The 27,113-nt window shown below is 37.4% G+C and overlaps 1 protein-coding gene across 1 annotated transcript in view; it reads left to right on the top strand.

Annotated features, from left to right (window-relative positions):
* The window catches only part of LOC145785129 (peroxidasin homolog), a 39,638-nt gene that overhangs the window by 8,054 nt on the left and 4,471 nt on the right, over nt 1-27,113 (top strand). The window contains exons 2-31 of the mRNA XM_082596829.1: nt 1,369-1,440; nt 5,919-5,990; nt 8,230-8,301; nt 8,876-8,947; nt 12,240-12,311; nt 12,643-12,827; nt 13,112-13,229; nt 13,437-13,519; nt 14,648-14,766; nt 15,107-15,227; nt 15,976-16,083; nt 16,422-16,583; nt 17,005-17,112; nt 17,505-17,621; nt 18,396-18,573; nt 19,586-19,713; nt 20,048-20,167; nt 20,616-20,726; nt 20,990-21,088; nt 21,516-21,621; nt 22,154-22,335; nt 23,035-23,200; nt 23,506-23,643; nt 24,010-24,245; nt 24,482-24,663; nt 24,821-24,986; nt 25,415-25,530; nt 26,103-26,255; nt 26,522-26,670; nt 26,928-27,060. Of these exons, the coding sequence (XP_082452955.1) occupies nt 1,369-1,440; nt 5,919-5,990; nt 8,230-8,301; nt 8,876-8,947; nt 12,240-12,311; nt 12,643-12,827; nt 13,112-13,229; nt 13,437-13,519; nt 14,648-14,766; nt 15,107-15,227; nt 15,976-16,083; nt 16,422-16,583; nt 17,005-17,112; nt 17,505-17,621; nt 18,396-18,573; nt 19,586-19,713; nt 20,048-20,167; nt 20,616-20,726; nt 20,990-21,088; nt 21,516-21,621; nt 22,154-22,335; nt 23,035-23,200; nt 23,506-23,643; nt 24,010-24,245; nt 24,482-24,663; nt 24,821-24,986; nt 25,415-25,530; nt 26,103-26,255; nt 26,522-26,670; nt 26,928-27,060 (3,844 nt within the window). The remainder of the gene's footprint in view (nt 1-1,368; nt 1,441-5,918; nt 5,991-8,229; nt 8,302-8,875; nt 8,948-12,239; nt 12,312-12,642; nt 12,828-13,111; nt 13,230-13,436; nt 13,520-14,647; nt 14,767-15,106; nt 15,228-15,975; nt 16,084-16,421; nt 16,584-17,004; nt 17,113-17,504; nt 17,622-18,395; nt 18,574-19,585; nt 19,714-20,047; nt 20,168-20,615; nt 20,727-20,989; nt 21,089-21,515; nt 21,622-22,153; nt 22,336-23,034; nt 23,201-23,505; nt 23,644-24,009; nt 24,246-24,481; nt 24,664-24,820; nt 24,987-25,414; nt 25,531-26,102; nt 26,256-26,521; nt 26,671-26,927; nt 27,061-27,113) is intronic.

Raw genomic sequence — 27,113 nt, 5'->3', positions numbered from 1 at the left:
AAGCTACTATTTACCAAATTGTCTCTGTAAGTTTAGCCTTGTCACAAATATCAGTTCGCACATTACAGTACTCTATTTTGCATCCGAAAACCACCAGTAAATCTGAGAGCGCATAGACATTATTATTTTTTAAATCATGTTGATTGCACAATGAACGAACAAGCAGCGATTGCAATGTGCTGATTTTAGATGGTAATCGGTAAAAATCCATACAGAAAAGTTCATGAAAATATCCATACAGAAAATATTCATACAGAAAATATCCATATAGAAAACATTCCTACAGAAAATATCCCGAATGGAAAATATGATGGCAAGTTCAAACCTTGTTAGGCTGTTCGATGTGCTTTATTTTTATTTGATAAAATAAAATGTTTATGGATATCATTGATATACAAAGTAATTTGGCAATACTGTTGTCTTTGTTTTGAAGGCAGTGTTGCCGGATGAAAATTTCTGGATTTTTTTTTATATGTTGACTGCTTCTTATATCTAGATTTTCTTTACATGAATATTTTCTGTATTGGTTTTCCCTGTATGGCTTTTTACCTATATTCCTTTTAAATAGCCTAGTTGGCTGCCGATTTTGTTACATGGTTTTAATAAGGAAACTTGGTAGATTATGCACACTGATTAATTGTCTTTCCATAATGCAATCTTAGTGTGATATATACTTCACGAAAATGGTTGCTCATAGCTCTTACAATACTCTCTTACAATAAAGTCGGTAAATGCGATGGTTGAAATGAAGCTACCCCAAATACAGCCGACTTACTGTTATCACTTATCCTGTTGACCATATACGATGAGACGCTTCTTTTAATTTTTTTTAGCCCTTATCGTACTTTTGTGAGACCCACATTTACTAAACGTAGTATCCATCATCCACAAGTTATATACATGAGAATGCACTTGATTTCATCAATCCTATGTCTTTCCATAGAGTTATTTGAGTTGCAGATTCACGAATGAAACTTTATTTGTTTCTTGTACACTACAGTAGTGCTCAAGTCGTTTCCAAACAATTCGTTGTAGTACGGTACCGTAAATTTACTAATCGTTTTAATCGCATGCTTTCCCTGTGGCTGATTTAACAGTTTTGTCCTTGCATGGTTTTCTTGGCTGTTCGCAATTGCTGCGTAGATGCTCTTTGCTTGTAGTGACATCATCGTTGTTTGTGTGTGTCTTCAGTAAAAATAGTGGATTTGCATGAAAGGGTTGCAGTATCGCCTTGATTGTTGTGTTTGCCTTGGTTTCTTGATGTGCTTGCACGACTTGGTGGCTTTTCAATCAAAGATTTGAAATCCTGAAATAAGTCTTGATTTGGCTTTGTTCAAGAAATTAAGACCACCACGTTGTATTTTGCAGAGATTTAAGATTCAACAGGATACGAAATATCCCTTCGTCTACCTTTCGAGGCATGAGGAATCTTAACACGCTGTGAGTAAGAAGTTGGCTCTTTACAGACTTCTTTTAAACACAGCTTTCACATACTGCAACATTTCTGCTTCACAGAATACTTGAAAAGCTTAAGAAATGCGATTTGTAAAGTATGAACCCGATTTGTACTTTTCTTACTTATAATAATTCTTGCTCTCGTGTGACTGTAAGTTAACGGTGACATCACAGTTTCTTCGCACTGCAGTCATGAGTGATCCATTCTCATCAGCGGTTGTATAAAGTGCTGTGGAGTCGGAGTGTTATCACCGAGATAATAAGATCTTGGTGGTAGCGGTCGGAGTCGTGGAGTTGGAGGGATTTTGGCGTGTCCGGAATCGGCCAGTTATACACCGAAAAGTCAGAGTCGTGGAGTCGGAGGAATTTTGATATGTCCGGAGTCGGTCGGAGTCCACCAGTTATACACCGAGGAGTTAGAGTCGTATACTTTTCGCCCGAACATTCCCAATGCGAGCTGTGTAGAGTTAGTTTACTCTGGTGTTAACCTGTTGGCCATGTAGTTCTTATTTTCTTAATAACCTGCAACACAATGTCTTCTTCAGTTCACATACCAGTGCAACTTTGTCTACGACAGAGCAATTTCACATCGATTCAACAAAAGCACATCTTTGAAGCAGACTGCATATATCATACTTCAAAAATCACTAGTTTATTTAATAAACTTCATAAAACATAACTTGTGTTTATGAAAAGAAATATAGATAATTTATTTGCATTCATCTTTACTTTAATGCTGTTTCTTTTCAACAATCAGATTACTTAAAGAGTAGATTTCGCAAAAGTATCGCCTCATAGCTTACGCAGAAAATCTAGCACCAAAAATGAGGCAATTGCATGAAAAACCACATCACATAGCGTTCGACACATAAAGCAATTTTGCCAATATCAACATGTAGTTATTGGGTAGGCTGGGCTGCAATGCAAAAACGTTTCAACTCTCAAACATTATGCAATTTCAGCTGGGTATCAAATTATGTTGCATATTTCAAGTATTCATCTACACTACAGCACCTTTCTTGTGTTTATAAAACCTTTGTTAAAGAGGCAAATCATACCATGCTGTCAAATGTTTTAGGGCAACACTGGTGGTGGCCCAAGAAAAGTAGAGCAATCGCGATAAGTGCTGACCGGAGATTGATAAGATCGATTGATAACAATGGTTGATATTTAGATAACATGATAAAAGTGAATGATGTTGACAGGCTTATGATGCACAGTTACTATAGCCTTTTGTTGAGTCCAAAAACAAGATCTACGATTTAATGTTGTTTTTGGAGTGTTCTCAAAACGTTTTTGCAATACACAGACATAGAACACTAGAATTCTCTTCAGTCGAATTTAAAACCTTTTATTCAGCGAAGTCATTTGATGTAAACCTATATCCAAAAAAGAGAAGTGGTCCAACCCAGGGAAAATTCTTGGAAAGCAACACTACTGTCACATTCATATCATGTAATATGTCGTCGTATAGAAGTTAATACAATAGGTGAAGGATTGAAACAGCAGTGAAGCAAAAATAACGGAACAGATATTTTTTGAGTGCAAAGATGTTTGACAAAAACAGACCACAAACAAAATCAATAAAAACGCGTTGCAGTGTTGATTGAATACATCCCTCTGAGGATGTCCAGTAACCGCATTCAAACGACTATCATTGTACACCTTCTGCATCAAACCACAGCACTTTGATCAAGTTGGTTGCAATGGATCTGCTCTGGGGTTCATGAAGTCTAACATGACTACAACAGTCAACTGTTTGCACCAAGCATGATCGAGAAACAGGCCACAGTGTTGCATATTTTAGACGATGCCAACCAAGACTGGCTACTCTTCAGTAGTATCAGGGATACATCATTTATAATGGGGTAGAAAAAGAATAGACTTCTCAAAAGCTTCAAGCGAAGACAAGACAGAAAATCATGACGATGTCTCAGCATACCGTTCTGTCTACAAGTAGTTTTTGGGGATTAGAGTATATCTCTATGAGCTATAACACGCCTTAATAGATGTAGAATGATTCTTACTCTCTGGCGTTTATTTACACTTTTGTTTTTATGCTTGCTCGCGCGCTGTTTGCATATTTTTGCGTTGAATTTATCTTGCACAATTTTAGCTTTTATCAGCTTTTTGTTGGTTATGTATCAAAAATGGACAATGGACATGCATCGGATCTTGTTTCTTTTCGTCAACCAGTGCTCTACTTTTCAAACTAGATTTCTTTGATAGACACCGCACGATCTCATTTAGCAAAATTCACCTTTTTTCCGATGATCCAATGTCTGCAGACGTTCAATCAATATAAAAAAGACTGATTTTGTTATTTGAGATGGTCCGTTGGTTTCACATTCTTGCGTTTTGTAAAAAATACAACACAAAATGTAGAATCAATGTAACAGTAAAATGGGTTTAAAAATACAAGTGCTTGTCTAGTCGTACTTAAACTGCTTGTGACCTTTGAAACCCTTTCGAGATGCTTTACAAAAAGATTCGACATGGAGACCTCCAGAACAAACATGTGACAAGACTTTTTTAAAGGTGTATAAAGAGTCCAAAGTGTGTTTGCTTCAAAAAAGTTGTCATAGAAGCTTATCTTCAATCTGATATTCGTGAAACCTCCATCAAGTGTTGCTTTGTTGGCTTTACAACTCAGAGGAGTAAACTTTGTGATATTAAATTGAAGCTTGGGTTCTTTGCTGCAGTGGGAATGAGGTCGTGTGAATATTGTGTCTATCTTTGCATTGCACCAAGTGATGTTTCAAAACCTTGATAAGTAAGAAACTAGTTCATTCGGCTTCACACATAGTCGCTTGAAATATCAATACATCACTACCACCACTAAGATTCCTTTGCTTAATCAACTCTAGTTCTCGAAACGATATTCGAGTGTATTGTAGCAAAATAGCCACATTCCTAGAACAAAGTCAAAGGTGGCATTTTCTATCCCATGCTAATTGCAAGGATAGAGTTTGTTGCGTGATCGACTCTACATAAACGTTGCCGGCATGCTATGTGCAATTAAAGTGAAGGCGATATCTGCCGTGTGTTAAATTGGCATCGTTGTTACGCGGTTTCTTTGCAGAATTGTACTTTTTAGTTAGCACAGTCAAGTAGCCTTTACTCTGAGTTAGAAGATATAACTTGCCTTTTATTGTGTTCAAAATGTGATTGAAGCGATTTATTTCTATGTGTTTTTTTTAACTTGTGTGATGATCAACCTAACGAGCAGTATCGCGGTATGTAGCCTGTTGGTTTTGATTTCAAAAGTTTAAGCTCGCTTGGTCGGCGACATAAAAATCGCCGTGTAAAATATTCTTAAAAACTTTAAAAGGCATTTTATGGGTCTGCTGAATGCGAAAGCTTTGTACGACATTCTTCAGATAAATTTAAAACATATGTCTTAATTTTGCCTTCAGCGTGCGTATCAAAAGGATTTATAACTGATCAGTGATCACCTGTCTGAGCACAGCTCCTGTGCTTCAATATAATCTTCCTTAATCGTCCTCGCCTGGTGTTTAACCATAACTAAGACGACGCTTTATTGCATTGAGATGTATGTCTTCATATACGGTGTGAAATGTTTGTTAACAGATTTGTGTAAACATAATGTATTCCCTGTTCAAACAACTGATCAAGATTAAGCGTGTTAAGATCCGCAGGCCTACCGCTGAGAGATCGACTGTGTTCATCACTTCGTTGTCATTACCTTGGACACGATGTTCAAGGATTGATTTCCATTCCGGTGTTTGTTTAATAATATTGTTACAATGTAAAAAAAAATTCATAACATCAATGTAATGTGCTTAGTACATTTAATACTATACCGCATTTACTTATTGCATATCAGTCACCGTTGTCTAAGACATCAAGTCACGGCAAAACTGCCAAAAAAATCATAATTTCAAACAAAAACGACACAAAAACAGTAAAAAAATAGAATATTACGTTGGCTTGCTAATCTTTTGTAGTCACATTGTCAATGACTGGTATAGTTTTCACTTGGATAAACCTTACCATCAAGGCTTTTAAAAGTAGACTTGACAGTTTCATGATTTTTTCTTGACATCAGGCCTACTGCCCGACTTTGAATGCATATGCGTTCCTCGTGAAAAGACGTGATGCAGTTCATGTTTATACCGTGATCCGTGAAGAATCTTTGGGTACTTGTGTGAGATTACATTTATTTTACTTGTATCACGCTGACTTTATCATCGCAGAATTTGTTGCCCTTTCACCTTGAATAATGTGGTTTAGTTTTCCTTATTAAACATAGTCCTCGGCGGTATGTAACGCAATGCAAAAAGTTAAGACTATTTGTTCACAGTTTTCTTCAAGTAGATTATTATCAAATAAGACATTTTCCTATATTTAAGTCATAGCCTACTTGCGTTGATAACTGACGATTATCTCTGACTTGACGATTATCTCTACTGACGATTATCTCTGATCCTTATTGTGTGCAGGCTCTTGAACAACAACCTCATCAGAGCAATTAATGATGAAGCTTTCCAAGGATTGTCATCACTTAAATACCTGTAAGTTGACAACATTTTTAACGGTAATAAAGATAGAAATATTTTTAAAGTGGTTAACAGGTGGTAAAATTCTTAAAATTTAATTGCATTCTATCAGCATTAATGTACTGTACTTAATGTACTTTCAATCAACTCTTTTTGGCTCTGACATGAGTACAACATGTGAAAACCAGCAAAATAGTTTTAAACTAGAATAGTATATAGTTCAGGATCGTAAACATGACAAGAGAGTCATAACCATGTACTTGCAATTAGGCTGAATCATCTGAATGCATACCCGCTGACTGCACACTTTGTTCTCAACGTCTAATTCGTACTTCGGTAATATTAGAAGAAATACAGTCTATTTCTGTAAATAGATATGCTTAAAGGCACAGCTTAACATAGAAACACTCAATGAAGTTTAAACCCTCGTGGTATTGTTCTTTTTTCACGGACACTGCACCTTCTTTGTGACTCTAAAAAGTCACAGTAAAATTTGATACTCAAACGCCCTCCTGATATCTTAGGTTATCTCTCTATAAAAACAACACAACTGTAATTTTGTCAATTTAAGCTAAAGTTGTTACCGGTTTGTGTATTGCACAACATGAAGGGAATTTTAATTTGTGCGTGCCTTCTCATATTTTTTCTAGACTTGTGTTACAAGAGAAGCAAGCTAATGAAGTTTCGAAGATCCCTTCTTTTCTTTGTTGTTTTAAAATGTCGTTGAGAATTACTTGTTCAATTGGTTTATGCTCGGTTTCGAAAATAAGTAACTTAGAAAACTCAATATTTCATTTCTTAGCAACGAGTTTTCTTTTTTAAAACATTATCATTTGTTTCATAAGTTTTCTTTTGAATTTAAATGCAATGTAAAGTGTGGTATAAAAATAGTTAAATACCAGTATATGAATCAATGGGCCACAAACACAACAGTTAAAACGAACGATTTTATACGAATGGCAAATGACAGAGAAGTTTGGAAGACCATGATCGCCAACGTCAGTATCAGATCAGGCACATAATCATCATCATACAATATACTATATTGTGATAGTGATGTGATTCTATTAGGCTTCACTTTTGATATTAATCAGCGACGATCTTTTTCCGAATTCTTTAATAAAACGACACATCTCACCTTGAAACTGTGTTATTTTTACATCAATTATACGTGTCTTTATATGTCACAAAAAAATAATTTTGCTAGTTTGAAGCGTCAAGCAGTTGTGTATTATTATCCTGTGCAACCAAACGCCCGTGCATTTGCTCCACTCAGCCCAGTTGTGACAACTGATTGCCTTTCCAAATCTCAGCCTACAAAATAAGGTGCGCCAAGATTTAAGAAAACAGCAACTATGTTAAGTTGTTTTGATGACAAATATGCGGTTGCAGGAGTTGTTGCTGATGGTTTCGAAACGTAAATAAACGGCAAGAATGCTTTTTGCAATCAACAATTTTGGTGTTTGAGCTCTCAATCACATAACAAGCTTTTTCAAAATCGCTCATCTTAACACTTCTGTCAAGCACAGTTTGTCAGCAAGATGATAAGATACTTTTAGTTTGGCTTGTTTGTCTTTCTTCGTACGAAGCTGTGAAAGCTGCCTCCCAGCCTGAAAACCGGTCCACTTTTCTACATTGGTTCAACGTCTGCGCCGATTGAACTGCTAACACAACAAGTTAATCAAGCCCCTTTGAGTTATACGGCAGCTAAACTGCACTCAATTCTCATTTCATTGATTTATTTGGAAAAATAATTGATTTGCTGGTTAAAGCAACAAATACAGTGCAGTGTTTTGTTCAAGGCCGTAAAAAGGAAGGCCACACTAGGTCTGCGACAAATAATACTTCAAATCATGATTGGTGGTGTTTTTGAATCTTGACCACTTTCGGAATCCATTTCGGTAATACTCGGAATCCATTGGAGTGGCACTACCTAGCTCTTTTAGATCAAGCGTGAAGTATCAGCATTATCCAATCACTTGTTTTATGTTCTTTTACCGTAATCTGTTCAGGGATGAAGGTGGATGCAACACATTACATGTGATTTTGTCGATCGATTCATTCATAATCTTTTGACAAATACAAAGTTGTGGTTTTGACGCCATCGCAAATTTTTATCGTACTGACTTTAATATGTCCAGCCAAGAGTGTTTGTGCAAAACTACTGTACACTGTACATACATGAAAGTGCTTTTCTCCTGTCGCATTAGCGATGAAAGTTGAATAGGTCTGTAATGCCAGCGTTGTGTTTCAGGTATTTGTACAAAAACAGGATACAAACCATCCACAAGAGGGCGTTCAAGGGACTTGTCTCTCTAGAACAACTGTAAGTGAACCATCCTCTGGATGTGGCAGGCTGTGTTGCAGAAATAAAAGATAATCTTAAATTTTTTTTAATAATTTTCATTGTTTCTTTTAAACACGGTTTTGCCACTTTCCGTATGTACAGTCACTAGTGCTTTGTTCAATCGATTTCAAAGAAGATGATTTCCTCAAATTGGATGCAATATTGAGCAAGTTGAGAGAATTGTCAAACGCTATTTAACCTTGCCACGTGATGCAGATTGCAGCACGCGACATCCTACTGTTCACTCCAGGGTTAATACTTGCTTGTTTGCTTTGAGTTTTTTGTCGCACAATTAAGAACTCACTGATGATGATTATGCAACTATGTCCAACCTGAAGAAATCAATAGCAAAACTTGACGATGGTGTTTCAAACATTGCGTCGTTTTATTTTGGTAGCATTGCACCCTTGCAAAAACGAAGGTGCTTAATGTGGGTAAACTCGTTTGATTTTCATTAAAAGCCCAAAATGTGATTAGAAATCTTAAACTCCAGTTGGGTTTACTTTGTGCCAACTTGCTACAGTTTGTAAGCTGTAAGTAAACGTCTTTTCAGATATCTTCACGACAATGAAATTCGGGTGCTGCCCCCTACACTTTTCTCTAATCTGCCAAAGTTGGAACGATTGTAAGTTGTTGGTTTTTGCATTGGAACTGCATGTTATGTTTACATATGCTTTTGCCTCCTAATAAACCAACGGATGCTTTTAATGTGTAGCCTATGCTCTTTCGAATTTTTGAAGATTTACCAAAACCTTTCAAAACCAGAAATTAATTATCCAATGCACCGTAAAGTTAGAGCCGTTTTCAATCGAATCTAAAGTCCTTTGTTATATCATTCTCTCTCTTATCTTTTCTCATCCAGCAAAGTTACTTTTATACAACACTTTAACGTTTATCTGCTAGCTAGATAGGGATTTCCGTTCCTAGATAACGCGAGAGAAGAGTAAATTTCAAAACAATGTGAAATTTTAATTCTCTTCATGATGGATGTACATTCGATCTCGATGTCTGAATCGACAGATAACTTTTCAGTTCAAGCTTTCTATTGTGGTAAGGCTTTACCTCATTGTCAAAATGTAGCTATTTGTGTTTTATGAAAAAAAGCGACAGTTTTGGTACGAAACATGAAGCTTTCTCTCGTGTTCACCAAGTCAATCGTTTGCCGCTAACGCTGAGAACGGATAAGGATCTAAATTTGCTTAGCCACTTCCGAGATGAAGTTCGTATTTCTCGTTGCAGACAGTCTGGGATATGTTTAAATTTATTTCTGCACTTGTCGCCTGCAGTTGGTTTCTTTACGTTATTTCGACGAATAAGTTGGCAAGTTTTGGCTTTTTAATCCTTTATGTATCAATGCTGAACGTACTTACAAGCCACCGACAGCTTACAGACAACAAACGTATTTTTATTTATTTGTAGTGTTTACATTTGATTACGTTATCTAACGTTTAAGTAAGGAAAAAAGGTTATTTAACTAATATATGCCCAGACTGCATCTTTTACTTCACACCACTTATGAAGCTAATATGAGTCACTTGAATATTAAGTAAATATTAGTATCCAAAACACATTACGATATCATTTAATTACTGGATAATCGCTTTTCCTGTTATCTGTTTTTGGCAGCGTTTGCTTTCGCTTCAATATATTTTCTCCATTTAATATGAAATACGCATTGCAGACATTATTAAACATTGTTAAAAAGGAAACTATTGAACGAAATCCAATTTTTGACATTCAATTGTTTTGATTATGTTCTAGTAAAAATTATTCACTTTCAACGTTGAAATAATGATTACTAAACAGAATTAGAAACGGATTTGCATTGACTGTCGTATATACTTCTCCTGTTGTGCTGCAAGTTTTGAGACTGGCTTTGTTTTGGGTGTATATTATTACTAAGTGTGGGCATAACAGTCAGATACACCTACCTCGGTTGTGTCTCCAACAGATGCTACAGATGTGAATTGCAGAGATAACTAGCAGATGAAACAAATGCATAATGTAGGTCAGTGGTTCCCAAAGTGGGCGCCAGCGCCCCCCTGGGGGCGTTTGCGACCATGAAGGGGGCGCTGGCTATAAAGTGGGCGATTGGGGGGCGCTGGGCGATTGGGGGCGCTGAGAGTAAATCGGGGTAGTTACAAGAAGAGGATGGCATCATGGCAAAGCATTTTTTGTCATGTTTTGCTTCAAAGAAATACAAAAGAAGACGGTGACTATAAGAGCTCTGTGGCAGATATTGTGGCAATGTCGCTTCGCATTGCCTTACAAGTTAGTTGAGGTCGTAACGTAACGCATGACAATTTGAAGCACTGCGATTACGCAAATCCGATCTTACAATCCGAGAGTATTTTCGTCATCTAGCGTTCGTCTTAATTTATCTTTGAAGACTGTCATCAAAGCAGTGAATAAAATTAAAGCGCACGCTCTGAATATACGCTTATTCAAACGATTGTGCAATGAGAATGATGAAGCTTTTGAGCCACACCGAAGTACGATGGTTTTCCAAGAGAAATTGGCTTGCACGATTTTATTCCCTGTTTGAAACTACCGTGGAATTTCTAAATAGTTGTGACCCTGGCCTTGCGAATGACGTCCTGGTTGTTGTGAAAAATGATATTGCCTACTTGTCAGACACATTTTCCGAATTTAATGAATTAAAATTATCCCTTCAGGGTAACGAAATAAGCTCGTCAGCGAAATTTAGCTAGACGAGAATTTTTCCAATTCTCAAGCTTGCATCAACTTGATACCGGTGACAAAGGCATATCTGATGTTGATGTAGAGACGTACAGCAATCATCTTGAAGAAGTACACAAAGGAATGGGAGTTCAATTCCAGGATGTATTCCAGTTAGAAATCCATGACTGGATAATCGACCCATTCTGTGATATTTCCAAACATGGAATTCTTGAGGAGGAACTCATAACATTGTAAATCGATTTTGCACTTAAACCGAAGTTGAATATCTCGTATCAATCGTTCTGACTACAGAACCAAATCAAAAAAAAATACCCTCACGTGTGGAATCGGGTCAAAGTTTTTATCATTGCCTTTCCCAGCTCATACTTGGTGGAGCGTGCTTTCAGTGCCGTAACAACGCTTCTGGATAACAAAAGAAACCGTCTTGATATAGTTAAACGGGGAGACTTAAGGTTGTTCCTATCCAAACTGAAAATATCAAGAGGCTGATGGCATTGCACCAACCACATCCGTCTCATTAGAGTTGGACTTTAAGTTGTGATGAATGGAAAATAACTTTGGTTTTACTTTTTTTGTCGAAGGGGGCGTTTGATACTCTATTCGTTGTCCAGGGGGGCGCTATTAAAAAAAAGTTTGGGAAACACTGATGTAGGTTATTGTCAGCAATAAAATGTAAAATGATGTTCTTCAACGTTGACTAGTCTAACTTCTCAAATCATTAGCTCCCAGTTTGTTTACTGCTAATGCCTTTGTCAGCGTGCAGCAGTCAGTAGCTTGTGTGCTGCAACACTCCGTTACTTTTTGATCAGAAAATTTACATTTCTTTCCTCTACGAATGTTTGCAGGCTTGTGACCTTAAGTGACTGATGGGTATTGTAAAAGCTTTGAAGTATCAAAAAAACAACACAAGATAGTTTTAAGAATCTTCAGTTCCAGCTGCTTTTAAAAAAAAAGCATCATTGCCAACGCTAAAATTTGTTGGTATAAAACAGTCATCATAGTAGGTTAATAAAAACAAACATTTCAAAATTTATGTTCTGTTGTGTGCATTAACATGTTTTCCAAACAAAACTGATCAAAACTTAAATACTTGTGCGTATGTTTTGAAACTTAAGAGTTGGCAATAGAAGAGAATGCCATTGCACAATAAGCATTACTGAACTTCCAAAAGTAACTTTTTGTTAACTTGACATTTCTTTGTCATTTCAATGCAGGTTTCTCCATAGCAACATGATCACCACTTTGCCAAGTCGTTTGTTTTCGAGGTTGGCTTCCCTCAAGCGTTTGTAAGTTCTTACTTCTGTCGATACATTTAAATGTTAAATTTAAGTTCTTCAACGTATAAACAATGTTACACCCCAAAAGCACAATAAATTGAGCTCGTTTTGCAGTTTTAGTCGGCTCAGAAACTGACTTGGATAACTGCTGTTCTTAATGGTGCTGAACGTTTCAATAACATGTCAGACTGCAAAGTTCGTTGTTTAAAGGTAATGTAATGCAAAAATGATAAATTTTGCTGTTTGAGATGCCATCATCGGGTTGTCAGCTTTAACTTGTTTTAAAAGTAAAGTGTGCTGCGCGACATGTCAATCAGAAGTGATCAATTTCTTATTTTAGGCGCTTGGACAACAATCGATTGCAATGTGATTGCCGGTTGGCCTGGCTGACAAGAATGCTGTCAACACTTGGAAACCGCATACAGGCTGCTGCTATTTGCCATGGACCTAGACAACTAGCGGGAAGATCCGTCGCTAACGTACCAATCAATGACATGATTTGTGATGTCAATGATTTAGGTAAAGGTAATACAAAAGTTATTACTTTTAGGTGCATATTTTTTGTTTAGACTTGTTGTACGGCTATGTTTTGTAATACGACCCGCCATATTAGACAGATTTCTCTTAAGTTCGAATTCCGAGCTTTTTAACTTGAAAACAAATCACTATTAGTTGATTTTACTATTATTATTGTTACCTCCAAGCCAAACCTCTTGTGTTTGTTTACTCGATTATTATTAGTTGCCACGGTCGATATAATTTGTTGTCATTATTATTATTATGTCAGTCTTGCTATATCTACCTTCCAGCCGAACCAGTTATATTGGTTCATCCAAGAGACACTGATATTCAACCCGGCCAGTCTGCTAGACTTCTATGTAGAGCTAGAGGATCTCCCCAACCGGAAATATCGTGGGAGCATAATGGGTAACTTAATATTTTGTTATCACAAATATGGGACATTCTTATTAAGCTACAGCGTAGTTTTATATGAAAACATTCAAGTATTTAGTTATATTGTAAAATATGACATAATTTGAGTTTAATTTTGGTGTTCAATCTGGCAACTCCACAACGTATAAGTTCATTGTTTATGTTTTTGTGATCAAACCATCAAGTTTATCCTCATTACAGTCGAGTATTGAATGATGATGGACGAGTGAGGATCATGCATGATGGCACGCTGTTTGTGCAGTCGTCTCGTCAATCAGACAAAGGTAATCATTCCGTTTTTGCATGCTGCAGTTACAATACTGATGTTGTTTTATTTTGTGCATACATTGTGACACCTTGGTTGCACAAATGACAGGACATCGTAACGCATGGCCTCCAATACTAGACTAGTGAAATGAAGCAGCCTAACCGGTCACTGAGTTGGTATTATGTCAGTTACACATAAGTTCCATATTCGAAGCAAGCTAGGTTTAAATAAAAGTTAATTTAGTTGGAAATCTATTGACGAAAGCTTATAAATCTTTATTGTCTTGATACGCAGGCTTCATGCCTATTTGAACATAGTTGGAAACGTTGTTGTTATTTAATTTCTCGTCTCGAATTTATGTTGGTCTCCACTGCTTCGAATTTATGTTTAATGTTGGAAGTTTTTACGTAATTTAACGTGGAAAGTAACCGCTCACACATTTTGGCTAACCTTTAAAATAATGTGTTTTTCATTTTTCCTTGCCTTCATCCGCACTGCAGTATATAAACTTTACAAATTTTATTTAGTATGTTATGCGCTCTGAGGATGTGCATTGTCATGGTGCGCGAAACGTCAGTAAAGCAATAATTAAACCAACCTGTATGTTGTTGCTTTTACGTTCACCTTCATCAGATGAACCTTGCAACTAGAGCTAGAAACGATAATTGTCTTGACGAACACGCAAGCTTTTCAGTATTCTGTTAATTCAGTTTTTATCTTGCTTCTTTTATTTTTTTTTAAATATTAGCTGCAAAGACATGCAAAGACTGCCTATCATCTATATCTCCCACGAATACGGCAACCAGAAGAGTTATAGGCTACAGTATTCTGTATTGTGATGCAAAATTGTCAAGAATAGATTCCGAAAAAGGCTTTTTAAGTCCGATAAAAAATGTTCGTTCAGTCAATTAGCGTTTTTTCTTGTTATTTGCTTTAGTTCGGTTCAGTTTGTTTTTATTTCTGACCTTCACAACGAAAACAATATATGCCAAACATGGCAAAGGTCTAAAAAAAGGTAGAAGCGAAAAAAAGTTATTACCGTAGTGTATTGACTGTTGATGAGTGTGGAAGAGAATTCGTGCAATGGTTTGGTTTGAAGGCTTCATCTTCTCACAAACAACTTATGGTATGTCATTGTTTACAGGGACATACAGATGCATCGCTGAGAATAGCGAAGGTGAAGCTGAGAGCAATCTGGCAACACTGCAATACAGAGGTTCAAATGGCGCCCCAATATTCTTGGTGACCCCTGACAACAACGAGGTGCGCATCAGCTTTGTGCGCATCAGTTTTATGATATTTTATGATAGAAAAACTCTGCGATATTGTATTTTCGTATATCAGCTGCAAAACTCACTTTGAATGTGGTGTGAAAGTATGCAGTTAGATTTTTTTCCTGTAGTTTCCTGAAGCATACCAAGATAATGTACAGCAATGTCATCAACTTGATTGGCATGTGTTTCAACTTATTTTGTAAAAGCATATCAACTGTTAATTTTTATTGTCCAAAATAAGTTATAAATAAAGAATTTTTTTGAAAAGCTGAGACCCAGCATTTCGTGTGCTTCCAGAATCAATTTTTTTGTTATGAAACCAATTTCAGGTTATGAAAAACGACCAGGTTACGTTTCATTGTCGTGCATCTGGCAACCCAACCCCAGTCACCAGGTGGTACCGAAACCACAGACGATTGCCAAACGCTCTGAACTACATAGTTATGGAAGGTAAAAAGCTGTGATGCACAAAAGCAATTTAAACAGTCACGTCCCTCAAGATTAACATTTTTTCCTTCTTTTTTCAATTTTTTTTCACCTGCAAATCGATCGCTCTGTACTTATTATATTAGCAGTAGGGGATCCAAGAGGTACTTTTTGACTCGGGATGTTTTAAGGGGCTTGGAATCTTTCTAGAGACCCAGTATTTTTGGAGATAACTTATTATTGTATAGATGCGTTTTTACCGTTGGATTTCTCGTTGTTATCGGGTCCAAGTTATCTCATTGACGACCCTGGTTCTAAATAACTAACAACTCAGGCTAAAGAACAATTGTTTGAAATTTATGCAACAGCAAACCGGCAAACTTGTCTATTGCATCTTGACACAATTGACCAGAAGGTCGAGAAAATATCGCCATGTTGAGGTATGGCGATAAATCCCCTGTTTCAGTCAGACCTAGACGACGCAATGAAACCATATTGGGGTAGAAAAAGAATAGAGGCCCGGGTAGGCCTATTGCAACGCAGACGACAAAAAGAATTCATGCTCCACTTCAGAAACACCGAGAAAAGAAAACGAGTCAATTGCAATTTCGAAATTATTTTGTATTTTTCTTTTATACTGTACGCCATAACGTGGTTTAATTATTTTGCGATTGATTAAGCCACTTATTTCACGCTGTTTGAGATATTGTCTGTGGTTTAACCTTTTTACGTTTTGCCAAAATTAGCCTTAAACATTGTAATTGTCGTCTAGGTTCTCTGCACATAAAATCTGCAACTTTGCAAGACAATGGGACTTTTATGTGCGAAGCAGCCAACAGCGAAGGCAGGATCAATAGCACCGCTATACTGATTGTCAGAAGTATGTGCCATTTTATATTCATTCCATCTTAAGCAAATTTGTCGTTGATATGACGTTTGGTTTTACCACATTATTTTTACAAAATTCTATTACTGTATGTAATTTGAAATTATGTTATTATCAGTAAACTACTGTTGGTTTCAGACAAGCAATTCATTTGCAAGAAAACATGAATTTTCTTTCATCTTCATCCAGCAGTCAAAGCACGTCCGCGTTTTGTCGCATCTACTTTTTTCTAGACCTATATTATGTTTGGCATACATTGTTTTTCGTTGTGATAGTCAGAAATAAAAACAAACTAAACTAAACTGAACACTAAATGAGACTTTTTACCCCAGGCCCCCCGATCTTCACAATCACTCCTGAAGATCAAACTGTCAACCAGGGTGGAAGCGTCACGCTTGATTGCCACGCTGAAGGAATTCCCACACCAAGGATCACTTGGTTGAAGAATGGCCAACCACTGATCCGTGACCAGAGATACCTAGTCATGTCATCAGGTGAAAATGTTTTCCTTTTTGTTCCAGTGACGTAAACTCGAAGTAGGCCTATTACACCATATGATCATATCTTTTGAATGATATTTGCTAGAAGTATGCAATACAGAGAAATTTGCAACCTTCCTACTTTATTAACTGCTAGGTCAAGATCTTGTTTTATCTGTGTAGCCTTTTAAAAACAAAAAAATAATTTAATTTAGAATCATGCACTCATTTGTCGCTACGGATTACGTTGCATAATTGCAATATGAATTTGGACAGGAGGTTGTTAAGTATGTCTAGTAGACACTACTTTACTGGGTTTGCAGCACCTTCAAAGGCATGCTGGAAGCTTACAACCAACAAGTATAACCTACATGAGTTTGATATTGTAGGCCTGACGTTGAAATGAGCCTCGTCGTAGACTTTCTCGTTTGTTTAGGGTCTCTTTTAGTTCGAGCTGTCAATCCCGAAGATGAAGGTTCTTACACATGTAAAGCTCAAAGCGGTTCCGGTGCTTCTGTTGCTGATGCCACTGTCACTGTAATAAGTAAGTTGTTGTTTATGCTGAAATAAGTTACAATTCTGTTGAGTTGATCTTGTACTCTGTAAGACACACTCTTGAATGTGAGATGCAATCTGGTTTAAGAGTTTATTTTACGAAAAGTGACCCGTGTTGTCAGCTGTGTGGCTGAATGAAAGCTTCTGCTCTTTGTTTGAATGAATCGATTTAATGCTAAACGAGAGCACCTGATTGCTCTTGATAAAATACTTAATGGCATTTTTGAAAGTAGAAACGAACATTTGGCTCCTTTCCTTCCTGCATATTTATTCTTTTTTTACCAACCACCAGGCTTAAGCCTCAATAGGACGAAAACGTGTATTTTTGAGGCTGCTTTGCAAACTCAATTTGCCTTCCATTAACTTGAGGCTTTCATGCAGTTCCTCCTCATTTCCTTGTTCGACCTCAAAATCAACGAGCACCGCAAGGATCGACAGTGGACTTTCAATGCAGAGTGGCTGGCAGGCCTCAACCCCAAGTCGTATGGACAGTGCACGGTAAGGTGTGATGGTAGACCGACTGCCATTTAAAGCCAAGAAACGACACGGCTTTGAACATAGTATAAATAAATAAGCAAAAACTTCTAAAACTTTTAGGGTATATGACATGTTAGCCTTTATCAAGCATCTCAACACTGAATTTTTACAAATAAAGTGAAACACGAAATGCACAAATGTGAACTAAACATAGCAAAAGAAATAAGGCACATTACCGAACTGTTTGATTGTACGAAGAAAACACATCAGATGCTTGGTGTATCTGGTTATGATTCCACACAGTTACCACGCTACCAAAGTTATATGATTGCCTCTTTACGAATAAGTTGAAATCATCGTCAACTGTGGAAGAGAAGTTTACTGTAGGTCTAAGTACAACATCTATAATATAAATTAACTGCCAATAAACAATCAAACTGTAAAAAGTTTCAGTAATAAAATAGAAGCTAACGTTGTCTCAAGAGTATTAAAAGAGCAATGCAAACAATTTCGTTGTTCATCGAGTCAATTCGTGTAAAAAAGCGTTCAGAAATTGGAGACATTAAAAAATATTTTGTGTATTCTTCCGTCGTAAAAGTTGCTCTTCTGTGTTATGATTCAATGATAAAATGTTAAAGTCACGAAAACAGTAGAGAGATTTAAAACTAATAAAAAAGTATATTTATGAGTTAAATATAACAATTATTGTTGTAGATAACAATACGTTATCCATTGCAGTACGTCTAAAATATCTCTGATTTTTAAAGTTAATCTCTTGTGTTTCCAATCGGTTAGGAAGAGCTGTTCCCAATGATCCTCGATATAGTCTTCTCTCGAGCGGCACTCTTCGTCTTCAGCAAGTCCAACCTTCGGATGCAGGACGCTTTAGATGTGAAGGAGGAAACTCAGTTGGATCTACACATGCTGAAGTTACCCTCACTGTTTTAAACCAAACCCCTCTGACATTTGTCAGGTAAAGGTGACATATGGACTGAGGAAACATTAAAAGCTAAGATGTAAATGTATTTTCATAACGAGTGAACAGTGGCATGCGCAGGGTTTGGAGCGGTTAGGCCATACCCCCTTTTCAAAACTTAAAAAAAGTATTTCAGTAATCTAACTTGAAGTAGGTATTAAAGTGTTTCTTTTTGTCAAAGAATGTCAAATGGATTTGAGCCCCCCCCCCATTGCTAAATCTTACGTGCGGCACTGGGAGTAAACCTTCAACATAATCTTAGTTCAATTGTTAGTCTTGGAAGTCAACTTACTATGACAGTTTTGAAGTACTGACAAAGACCTGATCACTGTGTTTACAGTTGAACTGAACAGCTTGCTGTTTAAGTATTGTCGTTATTCGCTTCTGTTTCGAGACATGTAGGCTACTTGGTTTTCTATTATCTGGACGATTACAATCTACAATAGCCTAAATTGTTTACTGTTGCATATTTTGTAGTTTCAAGACTTTGAAAGATTGGATCCCTGTCATCGAAGACATTTACGTGTCATAACTGGTCATACTTGGCCAAACAGTCTTATCTCACAAAAACCTCTACAAAATATGCAACAGTGAACCATTATCTTGCAAGATCTCCACCATGAGATGGAACATGTTTGGACATCATCTGAGACTTCACCAGGACTCACCTCCCCAGAAAGCCCTTGAATTTGCGATAATTGGCAGCAAAAAGTACCAAGGCCGAACCGGACGTCACCGTACCAATTTATTACAACTGCTGAGATCTGACATCAGAAAAGCTGGCCTGGGATCCCTGCTCAGCAAATCACATCTCCATCGATTGCAAAACATCGCAAAGGACAAAACAGAATGGAGATCCTATCAACCTTGTTGAAAGACTGATCGAAGCCAGCGGCTGTCAAACGATTTGGCTACACTGGCGGCGGAGACAGTTACAATAAAAAAAAATAGCCTAAATGTATATTCTTGTTTCTTTTGCATGAAAATAATATCGATGTTTAATAAACAGAACACCTACGGATCAAGAGGTTGAATCAGGATATAATGTTCGAATCCTGTGTCAAGTGACGGGTGGAGCTTCCAGACATGGTTCGGAGATATTGTGGAGCAAAGATGGTGTCCGCATTGTTCCCACAAGTTTGTACCTGGGATAACAACGTAGTTGATAGGCTACTCTTTTTGCTAAAATTTTAATATTTTTAAACAGAAAATTTATTAAAAAAAAATAATGAAAGCTGAATTTTATCAAATCGAAGTAATACTCAGATGAAAGTTGTGAGAATGTTGTTAAGCAGCAGCGACCAAAAGTGCTTCTTTGAACAATTTTTGCAACTTTCTGCGTCACGTCTTGCTACCACTGATAAGAAGAGATTTTTAAAGTTATGTCATGAGAGCTCATTCCACCGTAGAATACACGACAAACATCAGTCAGCTGCTTTTCAAATTCTCACGAACTTGTTTATTTTGTCAGATGGTCGTTACCAAGTCAGTGAAGCGCCATCTAGCGTGTTGACAATATTCACCGTGGGGAGAGATGACAGCGGCAGATATCAATGCACTGCTCAAAACGGAAACGAAATCATTCAAGCTTGTGAGTTTTCCTTCATGTTGAAATGCACTTGAAATTTTCATGTTAACTAACTATTATTGTGTAACTTAATCCTTTCCCGCCCAGCGCTTTTCCTCAGTGTAATCGAAAAACCCAGGCTGTTTTGCCGGGCTTCCTGTACAGAGATCGATCCCTGATGAAACTTTCTAGAAATCTAGAAACCATAAAATTTCCCGATTTCAATTTTTTTTCCTCACCTGCCTTGATATTTCTCGTCTGACAACATGCGTTTTGAAAAGGAAAAATAAGTTCATAGATTTTCTGTTGGAAGCAAAGGTTTGTGACAAGCATGAGCGAGCATCACTCGAAACGACGCTGGACGTTTCTAATTGAACCTCAAGTTATTTTAAAATGAAGCTGGGTGCAAAAAAGTTAAACAGATTTTTCTAAAATCGATTGTGTGGCAATGTGATGTGTTTCTTTTCGGCAGCAATGGCCCTTGTGGTTCGAGTGAAGAGTTCTGTGAGCGAAATTGTCGAAAAGCTTTCTTCTATCTTGCCAGCCAATTGTCTTCGGCGAGGTTGTACCGAAGAGCTTATAGGTATTATGACTAGCAACAATAAACTTAACACTACGTTGTTTGTTTGCAGTATCCTCAATTTCAACCTAAATTTTTGAGATAATGGATTGGATTGAGTGATTTTAAAAGCAGGACAAGTTGGAATGGATATGACAGTTTTTAAACTACGACAAATAAGCTACAATCGCCCTTCAAGTACAATAGTTTTTTTTGTATTGTCGTCTGAGCACTTTCATTTGTTTCTATGCCGAAGCAACCGCAAGCAATAAATTAAATCTTTTTAGATGAGGAAGAAATTGAAGTAAGCGAACATCAGTCCGAATTGGAAAATGTCTTTGAACAGTTTCTGAGTCCAAGTTATAGACGCCAAAAAAGACAAAGCGGTGAGTTTTTCACCATCTGGCAGCATGCCATTGACGTGTGTTAAGTCTCTGATATGTATTCCTGACGGCGACACCCTCTTTTTTCCAAATTTGTGGGTGATTGGTGACGTGCATTTGAAAAATCCAGAAAAACTGCAAATTTTTTCCGTTTTCTCCGTATCTAAAAATACTCTAACAGCGACCAAACGAAGATAAAATTTGTCAAATTCTTCTGGGGGCAAGCTTCCAAACCCCCAGGTTTCGTCCCCCTTAAAATTCCTCTGCTGACTCACAACCTACTCTTGTCCATTGCATGACCAACGTATTTAAGAATTCATTTCAATATACTGTACATTGTGTTCGTTCTAGGTTTTTTAAAATATTGAATGATAAAAAAAAATATTTTGTTTACCTGCAATAGTTTCTTTTTTTTTAAAAATTGGAACAGGATCGCCCAGCATCGTCGCATTCTCCGAACTGAGAAACACAGTTAGAAACGCAGAATTTGAGGTGGATCGTGGAATCAATGGCTCCATTAGATATCTGAACGACATGTAAGCTTCACTATTTTTATGAGCGTGAAAATGCGGTTGGTTGGTGACTGTGTATTGTTCAATGTATTATTTTATCTGTACATGTCATAAAAAGATTAAAAGGGATAGGAACCCAGTGACGTAACCACGGGTGCTTGGGAGAGCAAATTCTTCCTTAAACTAAAGGTTTTAATGCTATTAAGTTTAAAATACATTGCATTACATGTTGAATGCCTTTTCATTAATGTCTAACTGCATTCAGTAGCTTATATTTTTTAACAAACTTTTTATTTGAAATATTAAAGTATTTACCCCCCCCCAACAATTGTTTTTGCTCTCTTAAAATTTTCTTTCCAGCTACGTTACTGGGTGAAGTCAATTATTTGGCTAGTTTTTGAACGCTTTGTTCAGTCGTTAATCAAGAAGGCGTGTCGTGTTTTCAAGAAGGCGATGACGTTTGTTTTCACTAGAGAATTTGTGATTAGTTTTGTTCGTATACTGTAGAAGCTCAAGCTTCATTAATAAACTTTTCAACTTTTTTTTAAATTTGCAGCCGCCACAGGCAAACGTCTGGTGACTTGTTGGCTCTCATGCGATTCCCATCGACTCTGGAAGGCATCGACATCACAAGAGCGGCTGAAGTCTTTGATGTTTCGTTACGCATGATTGAGTGCTGTGTTCGCCAGGGCATGAAGTTCAAGAAGTTCAATTATTTGAAAAGCAGATCAGATGAAGGTACTTAAGATAAACTCTTGATTCGATTCTATCGATGGTTACCGATTTTTATGGTTGTCGATGGTTATATGGTTATCTGGTTATCGATGGTTAATTGGTTATCTATCGATTACAGTTAACGTTATGAGTTTAGGTTTTCTTTTTATGTCGGCTGCGTAGCCGATGGTGAGAACGTCTGCGCGACTTTCGAAAGGACGTGGGTTTGACACCGCTCCAGAGCACGCGGCTGTGTTTTGACAGACACTTAATGGCAAGTCAAAATAAGGGGAGCAGCTGACTCGAAGACTATGTGTCACTTCGCTGCTTTCTGTCGTCTGTTGTGTCGCGTCTGTGATCGCAGTGTACTGTATGTTATCGCAATGGGCGCAAATAAAAACACGATTAAAAAAAAAGTTTTCTTAACAGCTATAACTGAGAATAGTCACGTGAAAGTTGTTGGTGTTTACACATAGACGTTGTAGATGAGACCATGTCTTCGATTTGCGCTTTATAGCCTACTAGGCCTATCCCAAGATTGCTTTTAGAGCAAAAATGAATCCAATCCATGTCATTGTTTAAGTTATTGAAATAATTTGACGTGAGAGTGAACCCTACAAGCAGTTAAAATTAGCCACCCTGCCAATGAAGCGTTATGTTGAAGTGTTTTATTTCAGTTTTTAAACCATTTATTAATATGCACCACTTATCTCCGATAAACAGACTTCGACACACAACCTGCTCCTGTGCGGACCGACTCTTCAAGTTCATCGGCCGATGCGTTGCCGATCATCGGTTCCGAGGTTGTGGAGCTTGTCGCTAATTTGTCGGGTTGTTCCAGCTATCAGGCGGTGCCAGATTGTTCAACAAACATTTGTTTTCATCGCAAGTGAGCCGTTTGCTCTTTTCGAACATGATTTTTCAATTTTGATGGATTGAATATCAAGTGAAAGATAGATGGATAAAAAGTTAACTTCTGTTAGTTTTACCCCAATGGTTTTTATTGTTTTAAATTAAAGAGAAGAAAATTGAAAGGTGTTTCAACGCCTTCTTTGAGCTGAAAATGAATAAATCTTTGTGCGTTAGTTAAAGAAAATGCTCTTTTTAACACCATGTTGTAATTGCTTAACTTGAGTTTGTGTGTTACATTTTTGAATTCATTTAGCCTTTTTATTAACTTGAAGCATAAAACAGATACCGGACGTCAGATGGAACATGCAATAACCTGCAGCACCCAATGTGGGGTGCTTCTCTGACCCCATTTCATAGAATTTTACAACCGATATATGAAAATGGTTTTAATTCTCCGATTGGATGGAATGCTGAAAAACGGTACCTTTTTGAGTTTTCTGATATTTTGTTATTGCATGCCACCGCATTGCATGTTTCAAAGCTCCTGCCAACAACATCTTATTTTTTAATTTAACATTTTAATGAGGCTACAGTCGTCCGATACAACTAGCTATTTGCTGATTAAAGCAGGTTTACACAAATCCAGATACCAGGCCTACTTGATTAACGTTTTCACGATAATTTGCATAAAAGCCGACAACGAAGATGCATTAAAACAGCCCAAAGTGTGTATTTCATACTAGAGGTGTCCGCGAAAAAGTGTATAGAAAAATATATAGAAACTAAATGTAGGTCCGTACATCATTCAGGCCGGACATAGCTAATTTGGCTATTTATCTAACTCAGCTACAACAACCATTCTCTGCCTTCTGCTCGATCGGTGTCTGTGTCCGTTCTTATGTCAGCGGGGTCACGACCCCCACGGGATGATCCACTTTTTACCCACATGGTGATGCAATGGGGGCAATTTCTAGACCACGATCTTGATTTCACCACAATGGCACCAAGCATACAGAGATTCTCAGACGGCAGAGCTTGCAGGGACACATGCGAAAATGGTTCTCCATGTTTTCCCATCACAGGTTAAAAATTATACTTGATGATTTTTTGTCATAGTTGGTGATAAATTCATGTTGTGGCAATGTTGATGTATTGTGGGTATGTGGCCTATCTGTACCTTCGGGTATACAAATATACATCTAAAATCTTACTCTTGACAGCAATGTTTTTAAGTATAAGAAATGGTCTAGTTGTATTTAAAGTGTCACAATCTTTAAAGCATCAAAACGTAACTGCAATTTTTATCCCACCGTTTCAGTGGACAACAGAGACCCGCGTCATGGGAGATTTCACCATCACAGCCAATCAATCGGTAGCAGCCGCTCACAAAGACCGGGATCTAGCAGCTGCATGGAATTCACTCGCTCAAGTGCTGTCTGTGGCTCGGGAATTACCTCCGTGTTCTTCAGTGCTATCTCAAGAAGAGAGCAAATTAACGAGGTGGGAAATGAACAAAGAGGAGTCACTAAAACTCGAGATAATGATGACGAAAATAATACGAATGAGTCGACACACAACACTGTAGAAAAGCACATGGTGGAATGATGTCATCGTTTAAGTTTAATTTGTTAAAACTTTATTATTGCGCCTTTCTTAGATTACTTCCTATCTGGACGCCTCTAATGTATATAGCAGCACTGAAAAGGGGACTCGGAATTTGCGAGATTTGTCAAATGAAAACGGTTTACTGAAAGAGGGCCAGTCGTTAGAGATCGGGCAGTTACCATTGTTACCTTATAATGTATACAGTGACCTAGACTCGGGTGAGTTTTAATGCATGTTTTTTTGGTATGATTTTTTGCTAGTTAGCTAGCACACGGTTTTCCGTCCTTTGTTCCCTGTATTGTGAGAATTGGACGTCAGCAGCTAACTTCCAGCCGGCTTGATGGCTTTTACCTGTTCGAAATCGGTTTTTGTCCTCAAGATATGATTTTCAACTACTGCTCCCTATCACCGCTCTTCTTCGAGTCTAGGTTTAAAATCAAAATACTGATGCATTCTGCCGACGATCAAACAGTATAAAAAGAGCAACTTTGGTTAGATTGGTAGGCCTGCGTTCTTTTTAACAATCAAAAAAAATGTTTTATCTGTTCAACTTTCTCCACCTTCATTCATAGTTCGTTGCAGCCTACTTGTGGTTAAAAGCAGCAAATAAACTTTCGTGAGCTTGTTGAGGAAATGCTATTTTTAGACACTCCCTTGATACGACAAGTGGCTCCTATAGAGTGTCGGCGTGGTAACAGTGAGTCGCCGCAACAACGAAGCGTGCCTTGCTTTTTAGCTGGAGATCTTCGAGCAAACGAACAGGTAAAGACTAGCCTGGTCTAACTTTATGTGTTTTGTTGATTGTCTCTTAATAGCTTATGAGAGTAACCTTTTCTTTGCCTTGAACCTCATAATATTGTGTCGCCCATTTTTGATTTCTGCAGTGGTCGTTTATGAGCATTCTCTTCTTTCATTCCCACAACTTTCATATCCTTTCTTATGTAGTCTCTCCGTCTTCTTTTAGGTCTTCTCCTCTTTCTGCTCGTTATCCATCTTTGACCAGTTCTAATTATGTGATCAACTTCTTTGCTTTAATTGAAGCATGCTCTTTACTGTAATTAAATAAAGACAATATTGCATTAATAGAACTGTTCAAGCTATAAAACTAAAATACTTTCAAAGCATGCACCACCGACAAAGATAGTGTACAAACTTCTAGTTGTTTTATCGACTTTATCGAACTAAATGCTAAGCCTTCTGAAGGTCTTGAGGAAAGATTTATAGATAGTTCAATTGAAGAAGTTATTTTCAAAGAGCAGAGCTATTCTTATTTGGCTGGAAATGTGCTTTAGTCATTTGCTTATTTTTTTTGCTAACCAAGTTACTACTCTCAGATTGGACTGACCACTATGCACACATTGTGGATGCGAGAACACAACAGGATAGCGCGTTATCTAAAGCAAGCTAACGCTCATTGGGATGGAGACACGATCTTCCACGAGACACGGAAGATAATTGGTGCCCAAATGCAACACATAACATACAAGGTAACCTATACATAACCGTGTCATATCATGGCAACGAATTCCGCGGATTGCTAAGAAAGTGAATGTCTTTTTTAACCTTTAAAACGTTTTATAATTTGTAGTCATTTCTTTTGTCCACTCTTTCCGTTTTAATTGGTATATTCAAAGACTCATTTTATTTGCAAATTCAGTTTGTAGCTATGGCACTTTTTAATCTCACAAGCCATTTTAAGTCTGAAAAGTATCCAGCCAATAAAATCTAACTTCTTTAAATTACTCACATGCAGTCGTTCATTCCTAAACTACTCGGTCCCTTCATGGAGCGTATAGGCGACTACAGTGGATACAATCCAAACACACCATCGTCCATTGTTAACGTGTTTGCCACAGCCGCCTACAGATTTGGTCACACTATGATTAATCCAATATTATATAGGTAGGTAAATAAGTTGTAATTTTTAAAGCCTGATCATATATCTTCTCTGCCGTAGTAGTCGGACTGACATTTAACTTCTTGACTTTCGCTATCCAGGTCTAAGTCAAACAGTAAAATAAGTGTAGACTATTTATCTAGCACGACTTATTCTGCATAAAATATACATCAATTCATCCTGTTTTTATTCTAGTACAACTTTCTAAAATGCTACTTGATACCACATTCATTCCGCAACTGTTCATGCAACATTGTTTCAGACTGAACGATTCCTGGCACGAAGCATCCCAAGGTCACTTGTCGCTCCACCACGCCTTTTTTGCTCCGTTTAGGATCGTGCACGAGGGTGGAATAGATCCATTAATCCGTGGACTTATTGCTAAACCAATGAAGGTAAGCGTCGAATCTCGAGTTCATCTGTACTATGACGTATTTATGCAGTCACT

The sequence above is a fragment of the Aplidium turbinatum genome, chromosome 16 (assembly GCF_918807975.1).
Source record: "Aplidium turbinatum chromosome 16, kaAplTurb1.1, whole genome shotgun sequence".
In the NCBI taxonomy this organism is placed as follows: Eukaryota; Metazoa; Chordata; class Ascidiacea; order Aplousobranchia; family Polyclinidae; genus Aplidium; species Aplidium turbinatum.
Note: the sequence above shows the minus strand (reverse complement) of the source record. Positions and strands in the feature narration are given on the sequence as shown.